We start from the raw sequence: 17,279 nt of genomic DNA on the forward strand, positions 1-17,279 counted from the left end.
ACTTTTAGAGTGGTAAATGAGTGGAATAAGCTGCCAGAGTCTGTTGTGGGTGCTATGACAGTGAGCGAGTTCAAGGCAAGGTATGATAGATACTGTGAGAATGTTGAACAGTTGTGTGAACATGATGTTTAGGGCCTCCCTCGATGAGTCTAAGGACTCCTGGAGTAGCCCGTAGTAATAATAATAATAATAATAATAATAATAATCTCATGCCTACTGTGACCTTTTGCCAGAAAGATATACAAAGAATCTTGAATAACTTGAATACCCCCACAGACTGCCAGTCCTGATGGAATCTTACCAATTGTGCTCAAGAGATGTGCTCCTGAACTAACACCTGTTCTTCATCATTTATATGCCAAATTGTACTCAGTTGGTATCCACCTACAGCATGGAGGCACTGTATATACAGTCCATATACAGCCAATTCCCAAAAAGGTGATACACATCTACCATCAAGCTACTGACCTATTGCTCTCACCTCAATTTTGTCCTAACCAATGGAGAAGTTATCAATAGTCAACTTCCTCAACACTTGGAGAACTGTCATCTAGATCCACAGGAGATCTCCTGGACTACATCATACACCTCTGGACTCATTCTGTGGAAATGGTTTGAAGAAACCTGTGCTGTCTTCCTTGACATCTCCAAGGCTTTTGATAAGGTCTGGCATTGAGGACTTCTCAATTAATTACCATCATATGGATTGCTTTCATCCTTGTGTAATTGGATTACCAGTTTTCTCTCAGATCAAAGGTGTCCTCTCTTCAGATTTTCCTGTTAATGCTAATGTCACTCAGTACTTTGTCATTTATGCCCTCATTGACTGCAAATCCTATTCATAGTTCTGCTGATGACAGCACTCTCCATTCGTCCTACTTGTATGACAAACTTTTAAAGTGCTCAAACATCTCAAGCTTCAATATCATCTGTAATAAGTGTCCTGAACATTGATCTCTAGTACCCTTGAATGGGGTGAAAACAATGTAGTCAAAACAACAAAACACAGTTTTTTGTTGTTTTCTATCTCCACTTACTTTTGATAATGCTCAACTCAACAGTCAAGACTTCTGTCAAAACATCAATCCATTCGTGGCATAATCATATCACTTCTATAGCATCATTAGCTTCCAAAAAACTTTGAGTTGATGCTTTCTGTTCAAGAGGGCACTTCTCTTCTAACCAGCTAATTACTCTAAATAAATCACAAATCAGGTCAATTTTGTTTGTGGTAGTGTACCTAAGTCATCCCTAAAAATTCTTGCTATTCAGCAAAGGGCAGTGGTTGACTGTTTCCTTTAATTCCATTTTTATATTCCATTTAATTTTTGCGGGTCCATGTGCGCATGAAAAACATTTTGTGCCCAGCTTTTCAGTGTAATTGTATGCACTAATGTAATATTCCTCATATTAACATTACCTTTTCCCACATAGCTACAACCTGTAACATTGCAAGTACTAAATTAATACTAAATATGAAAATCCATCATTGTTTGCACGAGTTCAAGTGATTGTACCATCTAGACAGTAGATACTCTAAACAAAAATGAGTCTACAACTTGCTGATGTCAGCATCAGTTTCATAAACAAGCACAGGCTGAAAGTAACTAATTAGTGTATTAAGTTGGAATGGGTTAGAGTAATATTACAGTAAGGACACTGGGAAATTACTAAATAAAATAAGTGACAAGTATATCATACTTGTCAGGAGTCAAAAGGGTAGTATGTGGTCTCGAGAGTGTACTAATAAAACTCAGGAAATGCCATTTATTCCAAGTCCAATGCATGCATGGCTCCGGGGCAACGTTTTATGGCTAAATAATACAAGGGCAAAAGAGCAAGTTCCAGACACTTTCAAATTGGGACCAGTCAGCTAAGGGAGACGACCCTAACAGAAAACATCAGTCCTTCAGGATTCCTGGAGATTGGAAATGGGGTTGACAACTCCATCCTGGAAAAATTATATTTTCACAAAAATTTGAGGAAACAATAACTGCTGGACGAACTAAACAACAACAAAATGGCAAATGTTTTAAGGATTTGAGAATTGGATCATGGAACGTACTTTATAGGTCTGGAGTAAGAATGCTGATGGAGCAGTAAGATAAAAATAACTTGCATATTACTGCCATACAAGAAATTAGATGAACATAAGATGGGATTAAGAGAAAAGAAGAATCATATATTTTATAGCTGCCAAAAGAACGATTACTTGTTTTGAACAGGCTTCATTTTAAACAAGAGAATAAAACACCTTATCATGAACTTCAAAGCAAAATCACCTAGAACATGTAGATTATGAATCAAAGGACAGTTTTTTTAACTACAGTTTTATCTGTAAACATTCTCCAACTGAAGAAAAGAATGATGCTGAAAAAAAAAAAACATTTTTTTATGATGATTTAAATAAAATCTGAGGAATGACCAAGAAAGGATATTAAAATTATTATAGGTGATTTGAATGCTAAAAAGATACATACAAGCCAACCATTGGGAAATATAGCTTAGATAATGAGTCTGATGATAATGGGAATAGATTGATCAATTTTGCTTCATCAAGAAACATGGTTGTTGAAGTACAATGTTTAATCACAAAAATATTCATAAAATGACCTACAAGTCCTGATGGAAATCAACCTAATTGATTCGCATCTTAACAGATGCAAGACACTTATCCAACTTGGTGGTTGTCCGATCTTACAGAGAGGCAAATATTGACTCTACCAACTATCTAGTTATATCAAAGAAGCAAAATTTCAAATGTAAGGAGGATGTATAGATCCCACGCTAGAAAGTTTAATAATACAAGACTGAAGAAATCAGAAGTCAAAGTCAGATATAGTGAAAAAATTAATTAAAGCCTATCTACTCTAACTGATAGTGAGAATGCTAATGATGCCTGGGAAACTCTTAAGAATGTCATAGCAATAACAGCAGATATAGTATTAGGCAGAGTTGAATACAACCACTGGTCTGACATGGAATGTGAATGTATGGACTCTATGAGGCATGTAGATGAATACAGCAAAGGAATCACACTTGTAAAGTTGTAGAGGAACATCATATGGCCAGAAAGGAAGAAAAAAGAGAGCATAAGAATTTAAAGAACTAGAACATCTCTGAAGTATAAATTAAAGTAGGACCTACCATCAGAAGTTAAATAGATGCTAGAAAAACTTCCAACTTAGAACAATGTTATGTAGGGATAAGGGGAGCATAATCCTGAGTGGGAATGAAAAGTTATTAGAAAGATGAGTAGAGCATTTTGAATACTAATTGAATAACTATTGAATACTAACGTTCTTATTAGTTACTGATAACTAATTATTGAATAAGGCAGCTCTCGGTTTACACCTCAGTTCCGTTCCTGAAAAATCAGGCGTAAACTGAATTGGCATAAAACTAACCATTTTAATAGGAGGTAAGAAGTTATGTTCTGCACAGTCAAAAAATATGCACATGAAGTATGTGTGACATTATTATATTTAAAGCTTTGATAATACATACATATATATTTGTTAAAATAAAATTATTAATAACGAAAACAAAAAAAAATTATATACAAAAAATATGACACTTCGAAAAGATATTACATATTTCTATGTTGAAGTTCCTGGTTTCGGATCACCTGCATTTTTTAAAAAAAAAAGTATCCAGTGTTAACTGCTTAGATTTTCTTTTTCTTTCTTTAAGGAGTTCAGTGTAAGGTCGAATAGAAGCGATTGCACTCCTTTTTACATTCACACTCCATTCCCAATCGTGGTCCATTTTGCAGAGTTCATCAGTCAATGTCTCTATGCTTGCAAGGATATGCTGTAAATCGGCTGTTTTCATATCTCTCAGAGGACCCTCTTCGTTTTCTTTCTCCTCCTTTGAATGTTGACTTAATTGTTCGGCTAATTCTTTTAAGTCTTCATTGAAAAGCGGTTTTATCATGGCTCTCTAAGACCTCTGTCACATCTTCAGCTGTAATATCGTACAATCCCACCTCTCGTGCAAACTTGGTAACATCTTCGATAACATTCTCCTCTTGTTCTAATTCCTCGAAGTCATGCATAAATCCTGGAAGAAGTTTTTGCCATGCTCCTTTTAAACACTTTGCTGACACGTCATTCCAAGCTGCCTCGATGTTGTTAATGACCTTCAAAATATCGAATGACCACCAATAGTCTTTAATAGTTTTTCCTGAAGTGTCCAAGACTCTTACCATTTTCATAAATGTTATACAGAGGTATAGGCTTTGAAGATTGATATAATCTCCTGATCCATCGGGTGCAAAAGCGATGTTGTGTTTGGGGGCATGTAAACAACCTTGACATCCAATGGTGTTCTTACTTTAGCAAGGTTTTGAGGATGTCCAGGGGCATTATCCAAGAGAAGCAATGCCTTGGCTGGCAAATCATTTTCTTTACAGAAGCGAAGCACGGTAGGACAAAAATAATTTGTGTACCAATCTATAAAAACGTCTTGTGTAACCCAAGCTTTCTTGTTCCATTTCCAATAGACTGGTATGGCTTTTAGACCCTTGAAGGCGCGTGGTGTCTGTGAATGGTACACCAACATTGGTTTAAGCTTCAAAGTTCCGGAGACATTTGCATCCAACAAAAGCGTAAGTCTATCTTTTGCAGCTTTAAAACCTGGAGCAGACCATTCTTCACAGGAAATGAAGGTGTGTGATGATAATTTTTTCCAGTAGAGCCCAGTCTCATCAACATTAAAAATAAGATCATAAGGATAACTTCCTTGTTCTACACAGTCTTGAAATTCTTTAGGAAAAGCAGCCGCTGCTGCAACATCTGCACTTGCCTCACCACATAATGACACTTACTTCGAGACTTAAATCTCGTGAACCAACCTTTGCTTCCTAAAAATGTTTCTTCGCCTCCATCTGTCTTTTTAAGATCCTCAAAAATTGTTTTTGCTTTCTCAGTTATAACAGCCTGCGTCAGAGGAATGTTTTTCTGATTCAAGTCATCCACCCATAATGATAATTTTTCCATTTTTTCATGAAGTTTACCCCTGCTATAACGTACATGTTTTGCATTTAGTGCTGCAGTAGATTGTTGCGCAGACTGTTTTATTCTATCTGCATTTTTCATAATTGTAGTAACAGTCGATGGAGGTAAGTTCATACTTCTACAGACATTAGCACGTGTCTGCCCATCTTCCATTCTTTGAATCACCTCCATGTTCTTTTCAAGTGCAATTGATTTGCATGCCTTTTTAACACCAAGTTCTGCTAATTTTTCTGCACTTCTATTATCAGACATGGTATGTAATTATGTACTTTATCAATTTAAATAAATATGTACATAAAAAAAAATTAAATAGAACAATTAGGTAGAATCAACATTAAAACTAGGTTTGATACATATACGTTGCAGTAGCTTGGTAAACACTCAAACACTAGAGTGCCTGCTAGTGTCATTTCTCAGTCAACCACACTACAGTAAGAAATAAAGCGCAGGCAACCGGCATTATTGTGAATCACCGTAAACTGAACTGGCATAAACCAAGGGCTGCCTGTACAAATATATCTGATCAGCTGGATGAAATGGATAAAATAGAGAGTCAAACAGAAGATCTAGATGCGAATGAACCAATACTAACAATTACTGAAGTGGAAGCAGCTATTACAAAATTTAAAAACAATAAGGCCCGAGGAATTGATATGATACAAGCAGATTAATAATAAAAGGAGAAAAAATGCAGGTATAGAATATTCAGGCAGCTGTGTCAATTTATAACCAAAATATGGATTAATGAAACAATCCCAAACAAGTGGAATCTAAGTATAATATCAATATGCCATAGACATAAAAAAAAAGGCAATGAAATGATCTGCTCTAGCTATAGAAGAATCAATTTATTATGCCACCTATAAAATTTTCTCCAACATTCTATTCAAGAGACTTGATTCCTATGTAGAAAATGCTATTGGTGATTATCAATATTGATTTGTCAAGAAAGATTTACAATAACCAGCGTTGGTCCTCCTGACCTGACCGGTGCCGCTCTGCCGTGTGACAGTGCCGGAACGTGTCCACAGCTCCAAACGTTGTCGGACGGTATGGTCAGAATAGTTCATTTGCACGCCGACCACCCTCCGGTTTTCAGGCCGATGATCATGCCTCTGTCAAAGTCCATAAGTTGCTTAAATAGACGTCTCTGGCATCTATCCAGCATTATTGTCACTCTGTACCCTAGCTTGCGTCGGCCAGTGCTTTTCGCTTTAATCGGCTATCGACTACACGCTGGCTTTATAAGGCTGCCGGTTCGTGCTTGCAGCACCACTGTAGGGTGTGTGGGCATGTGCAATCGCACCAAACTTGGATCATTTGCATACCACCCCACACTCTAGCTATTTGCTTAGTTTCGCCGTTGTACCATGTTTTCTTCCAGGTGCGCTAATTTCTTTGTCCGTGTGTGTATATGCATGGATAATAAGATATATTCAATAAGAAGATATTCAATGCTAAGCCAAAATAAAAGAGGGGAAAACTGGAATACCTAAACTCAGATGAGAAGACGGAGTGATCCAGGATATTAAGACTTTGGGAGATAAAAACTGGAGGAAATTAGCAATGAATAAGAAAGGCTGGCAGAAGTTTCTGAAAAGACCAGGGCCACACAGGGCTATTGAGTTGATGATATTATACTTGTCACTTACTATCATATAATTCGCATATCCTATTGATATCATATCATATCGAATTATCATATACTGTGCGACCACAGATGCAAGACCCCTCGACACTTCTTCACATGTCTGAAGAAGGCAAATCCATTCCGATAATACTGTAATCAATGAATTTCATGGGATGAGTGCTTATTATTATACGTTGGAAAATTTGCTTTTCTATTATGAAAATTCTAGTTTTTAAAGTGGTAACTATTTTGCTTGTACAACAACAGTTGGAAAATTTTACATATAAAGCATGTGATTTTGCATGTTGGTAATGAACTCATACATTGCCTTATTTTTTTCTCCTCTTCAACATGAATTGACTCTTCTTGGCACATTTCCAGCCGAGGGTCTTGGATCTGTGGTAGGACAATAATTTGTTTTTATAGTACATTCAAAAATTACTGACTATAAATTAGAAATTTACAAACAGCCTATCACGTGAAGCATTTCCAAAGGACTACAACATTAGCAATTTAAAAAGAATATCAACAGATTACTCTCTCCTGAAGACATTTATAGCGAATAAATGGCCACACATAGCATTTATTTGATATAGGCCATTCTGTCTGTTGTGTGTGGATACTATAAAAAATAAATTAAAAGAGATTCAAACACATTCAAGCATAAGTACGAGTTCTCAAAGACTGTTTACATTACAGTATTCTTGATGTTGAGATTAGTGCAATGTTCAAATCATGCCTATGTTCATCTTAAACTATCAACAACGTACCTTGAGAGTCACAATTGCATGAAGACATTAAATGACAATAACTTAAAATTTTAGTACAAGTATGATGAATTACATCATAAAAATATATTAAAATCACCTATTAATTTCAGTTTCAAAAACAACATCCCCACCACCACCAAGTCTCATGCAAAAGTGTTTTGGGGACAATCAGAATATCCAGTAGAGAAAAGAGACATAGTGAATGCCAATGATATATCTGCTACTGGAAGTTGGATTTTACACAGCATGGTAAGACCCAACTTACATGGGTCTTACCAACCTTTGGAAAGACATTTGCTTGATTCAACAGATGTTTTAAATATGAATGCTTGTTTAAAGGGAACACAGAGATTTTGCTAGATTGTTCTAATATAAACCGGAAAGATAATGTAGAGTTTGGAAGATTTTGATTCTTAGTAAGCATACCTTTTAATTAATTTTTTTTTATATACATCATATCTTTAATATTATTATTTCAGTTTAATCAGTCAAATGTCATCCTAGCAAATGTGAGCAGTTAGCTGACTCCTGAAAGTTCAGTCTTGTTTAGAACTAACTTGAAAAAGTATGATGAAAAATTGTCAATCTGAAATATCTAATAATATGATCAATAAATATTGTTCCATTTGCTCATGTTTATGTCAATATTAACTATACAAGTACTTCTAAAATCCTGTCAAGTTTTAATTTGTTGATTAGTGTTGTTTTCGTTTCCTAAAATTACCTTTACCTATCTTCACCACCATGTGAGACTGTATAGAATATACCTGGGAGACAAAAAGTGATGCGTTATCGATAATCATATTCAATTTAAAAAATAAATTGACAGATGAATAAGAAGTGGGTACGAAATCAGCTAAATGACAATATGTCTGTACATAAATATTAACAAAATGCAATAATATATAGTTACTTGCTATATGTTAAAATATTAAACTTTGCAATAATTATTGCAAGAGACCACTCATCATCACGAACCATGGGCTCACTGCCCGTTGATGTCTGATGCCTGTTTCACTATCTTCTTCCACCTTTCTTTGTCCAGTACACAGTGTAGCAGTTTTTGTACACCCATTCCACACCAGTCTTTTATATCGTCTATCCATTCTCTGTATGGTCTACCTCTTCTGTTTAAACCATCCAAAATACCAAACATAAATGTCTTTATCTTCCGGTCCTCACTCATTCTACAGATGTGTCCAAATAATTGCAGCTTCTGTTTTATAATCTTCTGCATTAGATTCTGTTTTGGTTGTAATCTCAGATTGTTAATTCTCATTCAGTGCACAGATATTCCTTTGCCATCTTCCTTCAATTTGTCCACTGCTCTTTCTAAATGTGCAATGAAAATGCTTGGTGATATTGGGTCTCACTGTCTAGTACCTCTGCTTGTTTTAAACCATTTCCCCAAATCATCACCTATTCTGCAACTGCATTCTGATAAACATCTTTTAATATAGCTATTAGTTTTTTTATCAATTCCATAGGATTCCAGAACTGCTAATGTCACTTTCTGGTCAATACTGTCAAATGCTTTCTGAAAATCAACAAAGCAAGTATATATGTCAGTTTACTTCCTTTTTTTCTCCTAGCTTTCTCTGTTATTAATCTCATTGTCAAAATCTGTTTAATTGTAGAAGAGACCACTGCTAACCATCATTCACACAATACCATGACAGCCTAGTTGACCAAGTGGTAAGCGTATCTACTTTCCAGCCAAAACGCTGCAGGTTTGAATCCCTGTGGGCATGGATCTTTGTGATTATCTGCAAAATACTAGTGGTGGTGGTGGGCGGTAGATGGTGTTAGCGTAGATGATGATGGTGGTGGTGGTGGTTGCAGTTCGTTGTAGTTGGAGAAATGAGTGGAGACAGAGTTGTAAAGTAAGTGCCCTCCCTCAATGAGTCTTTGGACTCCCTGGAGGAGTCACATAATAATAAAACCTCTCAAACTCATTCATTGCTGGGACCCTCACAACTACCTCTGGCAATCCACTCCAGTCATTCACCACTCTCTGAGCAGAAAATCTAGCCTGCATACTCTACTAATCACCCTCTTACACAACTTCATGGGTGATCTTGATTCTCTGTTTGTCATATATTGAAAAATTTCTTGCGTGTTAATCTTATAGAATCCTTTTATATCTTATAAGTTTCTATCATGCACCCCATCGTGTGAGTTGCAAAGCACATGGACTATGCTTTGCAACCTACACATGTTCAGTCTATCCTCAGAGAGAATTCCAGAAACCTGTCACAAGCTTGATCATTTATCTCTGGATCCTCTTCACCACTTCCTGATTCCCAAGAAATTCAGGTGACCAAATCTGTGTACAGTAGTGAAGATACAGCCAAATTACAAAGATAAAAATATCATATTCTGAATGAAGCCATGGGTTAGTAATGACAAAACTTGTTATATACCATGAAACATATCAAAACTAAAAACTTTATCAATGCAATGAAACAAAAAAAAAGCAAATAATATACACACATTTTTTATCTTCCTAAGATAAGTTTGTGGAAAATACTTCTGAAAATATTTCCGCAATCTACGTTGTTCAGGCTTACTCATTCCCAACTGAGAAAGATCATCTTCTTCAACATATTTTAACTGAGGCACTGTTGTCACTTTAAGGTCATTCTTCAGGCGAGTAAAATAATGAGACAACTCTGATTCAAGAAGAAACTCATACAAGCTTGGTCCCTTGCCAGTCACTGTTGCCATCTCCATTTAATTCAGCAGTCTACAAAAATATAAATATTATTATAAATAAATAAATACAATGGAATAAACAAATTATGAAATGTTCTTTAGAATTTGAGGACTGCTATATTATTTACCAAGAAAAAAGTTAATTCCACAAAAGTATAATCTCATCTTATCTTTTTACCCTTTTTTACCTTGAGGTGCGGAGGGTTAATTAATCATCGGACCTCAAACTGTTCGCAGGATAAGGTGGTCAGCCCTATGCCCCAGTGTATCCTATGTCCATAGTGTTGAGTTCTCAAGGCCGGTTTGCCTGCTTTGCAAGATGAAAAACTCCAGGATAAACTGGGGAAAAAAACCCTGCTGTCCCAGCCCAAAACTGGCTAACTCGGCTATGGCTGAGGAAGATCCTTCAGCTCCTCACGTCTCCGATGGGAATCGAACCTAGGACACTCCTTCCCCAGGCATATGGTTGCAAAGTGCACAGCCACTAGGCTAACTGCATAGATGATGATTCAATCCAACACTAAAATATTTCTTTATTCTGAATGAGAAAAGATGGGACTTCTCATCAGTCCTCAGATACTAATGCTAGAAAATCCCTTCTTCTCTTCCATCATCTATGTGGATGATGATGATGAGGCTGAATGAACTCTTTCCACTTCTATCTTTCGCTAGAGAGAGTCTGAACAATTCTGTCCAGTTTCGTGTCGCTTGTTGCGATTTGGTTTTCAGGTCCTCTTTTATTTTGTCTATCCATCTGCTTCTGGGCTGTCCTTTGGATCTTTTTCTCTCCATTGTTGTATAGAGGGCTTTAAATGGTGGCCTTTCTGTTTCCATTCTGGTCACATAGCCAAACCATCGCAGTCTTCATTCTTGGATTCTGTCTATTATTGTTATTTCTTGTATTAGTTGTCTCCTTATATCTTCGTTTTTTAGTCTATCCAGCAGAGATACTCCAAGTAATCTTCTTAGCCAACCCATTTCAGTAGTTAATAATTTTTTATCTTCAGCTTTTTTTAAGATTCCAGCATTCACTTCCATAAAGAAGTATTGGGAGGACCATTTACTTTTGTTACTTGTTTGATGTTGCTTGACTTCCATATTTTATTTAGTCGTCCAAAAGTTTGTGATGCTTGACTGCTTCATCTGTTTATATCTTTTGTAATTTCATCGTTGTACTCAATTACTCCTCCGAGGTAGGTGAAGTTTCCTACCTGCTCTACATTCTTACTATCAATTTTAATTTTCAGATCGGTGTTTCTTTTTCCTATTTGCATAATTTTTGTTTTATCTATATTTAGGTTTAATCCAAGTTTTATGAATTCTTCCTTCACTTTATCAGAAATTTGTTGTAGATCTTCCATGCTTGCAATGTCATCTGCATATTTTATATTTGTTATATTTTTCCCATATATTTTGATTCCAGTCTTCTTTGTTTAAGGCCTTGCTGGTCGCTTCTTCCAGTGTAAGACTGAACACGTCCAGTGACAGATTGTATCCCTGTCCTACTGCAATGTATGGAACCAGTTGGTTAAGGTGTCCTCCGCTTGTACTGCACCTTCAGATTTCTTGTATAGATTCTTCATTATTCTTAGTTTTGTTGGGGATTCCAAATTCTTTCATGGTTTCCCACAGTTCTCTTCTATGGATTGAATCAAATGCCTGATGAAAGTCTATGAAATAGCAACTTTGGTTGTACTCTAGAGTCTTTTCTATTAGCTGTGTTAAGGTGAATAATTGATCAATTGTGCTTCATCCTGGTCTGAAACCTGCTTGTTCTTCTCCTAATGCTAGTTCTATATATGGCTTAATTTGTATTTGGAGTACTTGAGTAAAAACCTTACTTAGAATATTGAGGAGTCTATATATATAAACAGATGCAATAATTACTCTGTAATTATTGCATCTGTTTTGTCTCCTTTTTTGTATATAGGAGTTATAACTGATTTGATGCAATCAGCAGGTATTGCTTCATTTTCATAGATCCTTTAAAATAGTGTTTTTAATGGTTCCAAAAGTTGTTCCTTTCCTGCTTATGAATTCTGTATGATAAACTTAAAACAAGTTTTCAGTTTATCTATGCTGTGTGCTATGATTTCTTTGGTAAAGATATTTGTTTCCTCTTCCAATTCAGTGGCTGGAATAATAAAATCCTGAGAGTTGTTTTTAGTATATTCTTGGCTATTCTTTTTGCTTTACTTTCAATTAGTTGTCTCTTTTTTTTTTTATCATTATCATTTTTGTTGTCTCTGTCTTACTAATTTGGTCTATTTGTTTATATAATCCATGGAGGTTATTTTCTTTTGATAGCAGTTATTTTTTTCAAATTTCTTTGGTTAATATATTTTATTAATTTTTGTTATAGTTCTGTTTTAATTTCATGCTTTTCCTTTGATTGCTTAACCTTTTTACTTCATTCAAGATCCAATCTTTCTTACTTTCTCTTTCTGCATAACCTATTGTATTTTCTGCCAATTTTAATATTTTTTCCTTTAATTTACACCAATGTTCTTCAATGTTTATATTCTGTTTAGGTAGTTCCTTCAGGTTTTTATCTAGTTCTAGTTGATATTTTCTTAGAACAGTACTGTCTTGTAGTTTATTTACATTCAGTCTTGATTCTAAAAGTGCTTTAAGATTTTAACTTTATTCTTAGGTTTGCTAATACTAGCTTATGGTCTGATTAAGTAGCAAAAGATTTGCAATTTAGGATACTTGATTTCCATCTTTAGTTTCCAATAATATAGTCGATCATATTCTTGGTTTATCTCTCTGGTGATATCCGTGTCCATTTTCTTTGGGGTTTGGTTGTTGGTTATTGTTGATCTATTATTTGAACAGAAGTTTATTAGTCTTTCACCATACCCAAACTGTCCAATTCCTTCTGGCCAGGAATCCCAGTCTTTGCCTACTTTTGCATTAAAGTTCCCCATTACAATGAGGAGGTCTTGACTTGATGTCTCCTGTACTGCTTCTTGTAGATCTGTGTAGAACTCCTCAATGTCTTCTTCTGATGCTGTTGAAGTTAGTGAGTATACTTGAATAATAGTCAGTGATCCAATTGATGCTTTAAATCTTGCTTTAATTATCCTAGGTGAGAGAGGATTGCAAGACAATAGAGAATTTTGAGTCTTTGGTTTTAATATAAGTGCGACTCCCTCTTGCTGTTTGTTGTCCTCCCTGCCTGAAGTTAAAATTTTGTACTGTCCATGGTGAAATTCTCCTTTTCCAGTCCATCTGGTTTCGTAGAGTCCAATAACTTCCGATCATCAGAAAATCATTACAAGATGGAAAAAATTGCAGTTCTAACATTAAGCATTTGACTTTCTTTGTTACCTAGACTATTTCATTTCTGTATTTTTTTATGTGCCTTGATAATGCTAGCTTGAACTTCTGAAATGGTGGCTCTGTGTGTGTGCGCGCGCACACACACATGCTCTATCCAGCAGCTTGGAAATTAGTCCATACTCGAACCACTCCTAAGCAGGGTGACAAATCTTTACCATCAAATTACTGTCCAATTTCTCTCACTTCAGTTCTTTCTAATAATGGATAAATGACAAAAATGTGAAATGTGTAACTATTACTTATTCAAATTTAATAACATACACACACAAAATAAACATCGACTCTGAGCCTATGGAACTAACTGATATCAGAAACCAGTAAAAAATTATACACGATGTATACATACATGCAGGACTCCTCAGAAAATTATGTAAATCCCTGCTCACCATGCTAAATAATTTTCTCATTCAAGTCACCCCATTTTCTTAATGATATGTCCCAATAAGAAGTTCCATCTATGTTTTCTTAAAGTTAAAAATATTGTTTAGAAAGTTATGTTTTATTAAATAAAAAATATTCTATTTTGTCCAGTCTGCAGCTATTTACACAAGCTGGCAAAAATCTACTTGTGAGCAAGTACATTTGTCAAGCCCTGCTGATATGTATACATGATTGGGATGCAAAAATGATACTGAAAAAACACTGTGAGGGTTGGGAAATCTTCACAGTAATGGCACCATTCATTATCCAGACAACTAAATTAAGAGTTGTTTTTATGTGAGTTTCATAAAATGTGTAAATGCCTATAAGAGTCATTTTGTGGTGTATATCTGCAAGTTATTCCATGGCTTAATGTATTTTACTGAAATTTACCATTTGGAATAAGCAGAAAAATCTGTTACGTCATTCCGATTTTTGTGTCATTTGGACCATATGCAGTGATGCAAAGTGGAAAAATGTATTGTAATTATAAAATGCAATAACTCCACTAGATAGAATTTAATAGTTTGTAATGTAGGATAGGCACATAATCTTTGTGAATCAGTTTTGATTTCAATAGGCACATTTTTATTATAAAAATTTGGAAAAATGATTTGAACTGATGACAATTTTGTCCCAGCTATGTGGAATTTAATGAAATTTGGATATTCAGAAACTTAAAATTTTTCATGCAATTTCAATTTATAGCAGCAAAATTTATGGCAAAACAAAAAAAAATTGGTTGGAATGCCATAAATACCCACAACTTTTGAACAAGAAATACCATTATTCAATAGTCTTTTAAAAAGCATAACACTGTCAGAGACACCATAATACTTTTTGCGAAGCAAAAACAGCAAATACTGACAATCAAAAATGTTACTCTGAACAATTTCAACAGTTATAAAGATAATGTTAGCCTAATGCTTATTGGGTGCAATATGTAAATATTTTAATTAGGAAGCCAATTCAAAATAAAGGCAATTCTTCACTAGCTTGATGAAATTTAATATTCAGGAAAATTATTAAAAATCTATCAAATCATGAAATTACATGCTTTGTTTCTTGTTGCACTGCTCTGGATCTCTTTCATTAAACATCTAATGTGGATGCCAGTGGTGTGCAGTATGCCTCCAACCATTAGGTAACTACATAGCACATGCACATATTCTATTATTAGTCTCTCTTTGTTTTAATCTACATTGTGATCACTACCTGTTTATAGCTTTTTTTTTTTTCTTCACTATTATCCTTATCCCTCAACAATGTGAAACAATTATTTCAGAAAACAGGTTGAGTGTCTGAATAAACTTTTTTTTAATGTCAAGTTGTTCTATGTGGTTAAATACTGGTATTATAATTTCATCATCACCCCCCCACACACACACACACATACACCACTGCCTTAGAAGGCTTTGTAATGAAAATAACTTCTTTTGCTATACTGGAAAATGTGCAAAATGAATTGACAAACTATTCCTTGCTGGCTTGATTAAATTTGATATTTAGGATTGCTATTAAAAATTTGTCAAGTAATTTCAACTGAAATATTTTAATGGCAAAATCAGGGAAAATAAAAATGTACAGTACAGTACATAATGCCAAAAAAATGGCTGAAGTCTCATGCTGTCATAATGAATGATACCAGTATTATTATTATGTGACACCTTCAAGGAGTCCAAAGGCTCATCAAGGGAGAGTGTGCCAACAGCATTGAACGATTGAATCCCATCCAACTACTAACCATGCTCAAACTTGCTTAAGCCATTAGTAGTAGCAGTGGCTCTACCAATCGACCAACCTTTGCTGGCACAAGAATGCGATTACAAAATTCACCATTTTCCAACAGTCTACAATCATTTCCTTATTAGTTTTCTCTTCTGCAAAAGAATTAAAATTTTACAATGGTTCTCATATTTTCGATTTATAATGACCCCAGACACTTCTGTAACCATCCATCATTTAAAGTGGTATGCATATTTGTGTGTGTAATCAAACATTGAAACTACTACTGAATATCTATTTACTTTCGACACACACACACACACACACACACACTTTTTTTTTTTCCATTGTTGATAATTCCAATGTTATTAAGGGGTTAACAAGAGGTTGGTTGGTCAACCTTTAATACATTAGTACCATGTATGGGATGATAATTTTCATACACTTTCCAAAATGTGTACAAAGCTGCATTACATTCATGACTAGTTGACTCATTTAGCTTATATATTGTACATAGAAATTTTGTTCTGCCACTAAAAATGATCTGATTGAAACCAAATTACTGAAATACCAAATTTCATTAAATTCTAACCCGATAATGTGGAATTATTAGTTTTATCTCCTCTGCCAAATAATCCCATTGATAAAACTGAACCACAAGGATAACCTCTATTAATCCAACATCCCAAATTTTATTAACTACATTACAGCATGTGAGAAGAGTTATTCCTATATATAATTTCAAAATGTTTTATCCCTTTGCACTCCAGTATTTGGTAGACCAAATGATAATGGCTGCAGTTCACTGTGGGAAAGTGTAAAGTTACACTTTGGGCTGAAGAGATTTCAAGCTATGTATTATGATGAGATTGTGCTGCTTGTAAATTAGAAGCCAGAGATTGAGAGTATGGACAAGAAGTTGAAGTTTAGAGGACATACTGTAAAAGTGGATAAGACAGCATAATGGATTACTTGGATGTTGAAAAACACACTGGGAGGTAGGGATAAAAAGTTATTATCCTTCTTTATAAGGTTTGATACGATTATCTGGACCATCATCAATCTCATGATATGTATACCCCTAAGGGGTGTTCAGGTTACTATGACAGCACTACATGATCAAAGTTTACATTATTATTAATCTTCTATCAACAATTTTCATCCAAATCAGTCTATTACTTGTGAGAACTGAAATATCGTCATATCTAACATTTCGTGCTTCTGAGGCATTTCTAACTGAATTGATCCACCTAGACTTGGTCTTCCTCTGTGTCTCTTTCCTGCCTTCTTGGCATCAAACACCTGTTTAGCTAATCTTTCCTCACCCATTCTATTTAAGTGGCTGTACCACCTAAGATTAGTTCTGCTGACACATTCTTGAATGCTAATAATGTCAAGTTCCTTTCTAATATCTTCATTTTTAATATGATTCTGACATTGATGCCATTGGTTCTCTCCCCTAATTCTTCTCAGAACCCTCATATCTGTGGTCTCTAGTTTTGATCAAGTGCTTTATTTCTAACCCAACTCTCAGATCCATAAGTTAAAACTGGTTTAAACACTGTCTTGTATACTGCTAGTTTAGTGTTTTGGCTAATTTCTCTCTTATTCTATATTAAATTTATTCAGCTGGCTACAAACCATACCAGCTTTGCT

At 35.0% G+C, this 17,279-nt stretch overlaps 1 protein-coding gene across 1 annotated transcript in view; it reads right to left on the reverse strand.

Annotated features, from left to right (window-relative positions):
* Ack-like (activated Cdc42 kinase-like) overlaps positions 1-17,279 on the reverse strand; it is a 290,445-nt gene that overhangs the window by 167,581 nt on the left and 105,585 nt on the right. Inside the window, exon 2 of the mRNA XM_090407542.1 lies at positions 9,912-10,164. Within this exon, the coding sequence (XP_090263668.1) occupies positions 9,912-10,151 (240 nt within the window). The 5' untranslated portion in view covers positions 10,152-10,164. The remainder of the gene's footprint in view (positions 1-9,911; positions 10,165-17,279) is intronic.

This window comes from Typopeltis vanoorti, chromosome 2, assembly GCF_054136105.1.
Source record: "Typopeltis vanoorti isolate ZY-2024b chromosome 2, IOZ_Tvanoo_1.0, whole genome shotgun sequence".
Lineage (NCBI taxonomy): Eukaryota > Metazoa > Arthropoda > Arachnida > Uropygi > Thelyphonidae > Typopeltis > Typopeltis vanoorti.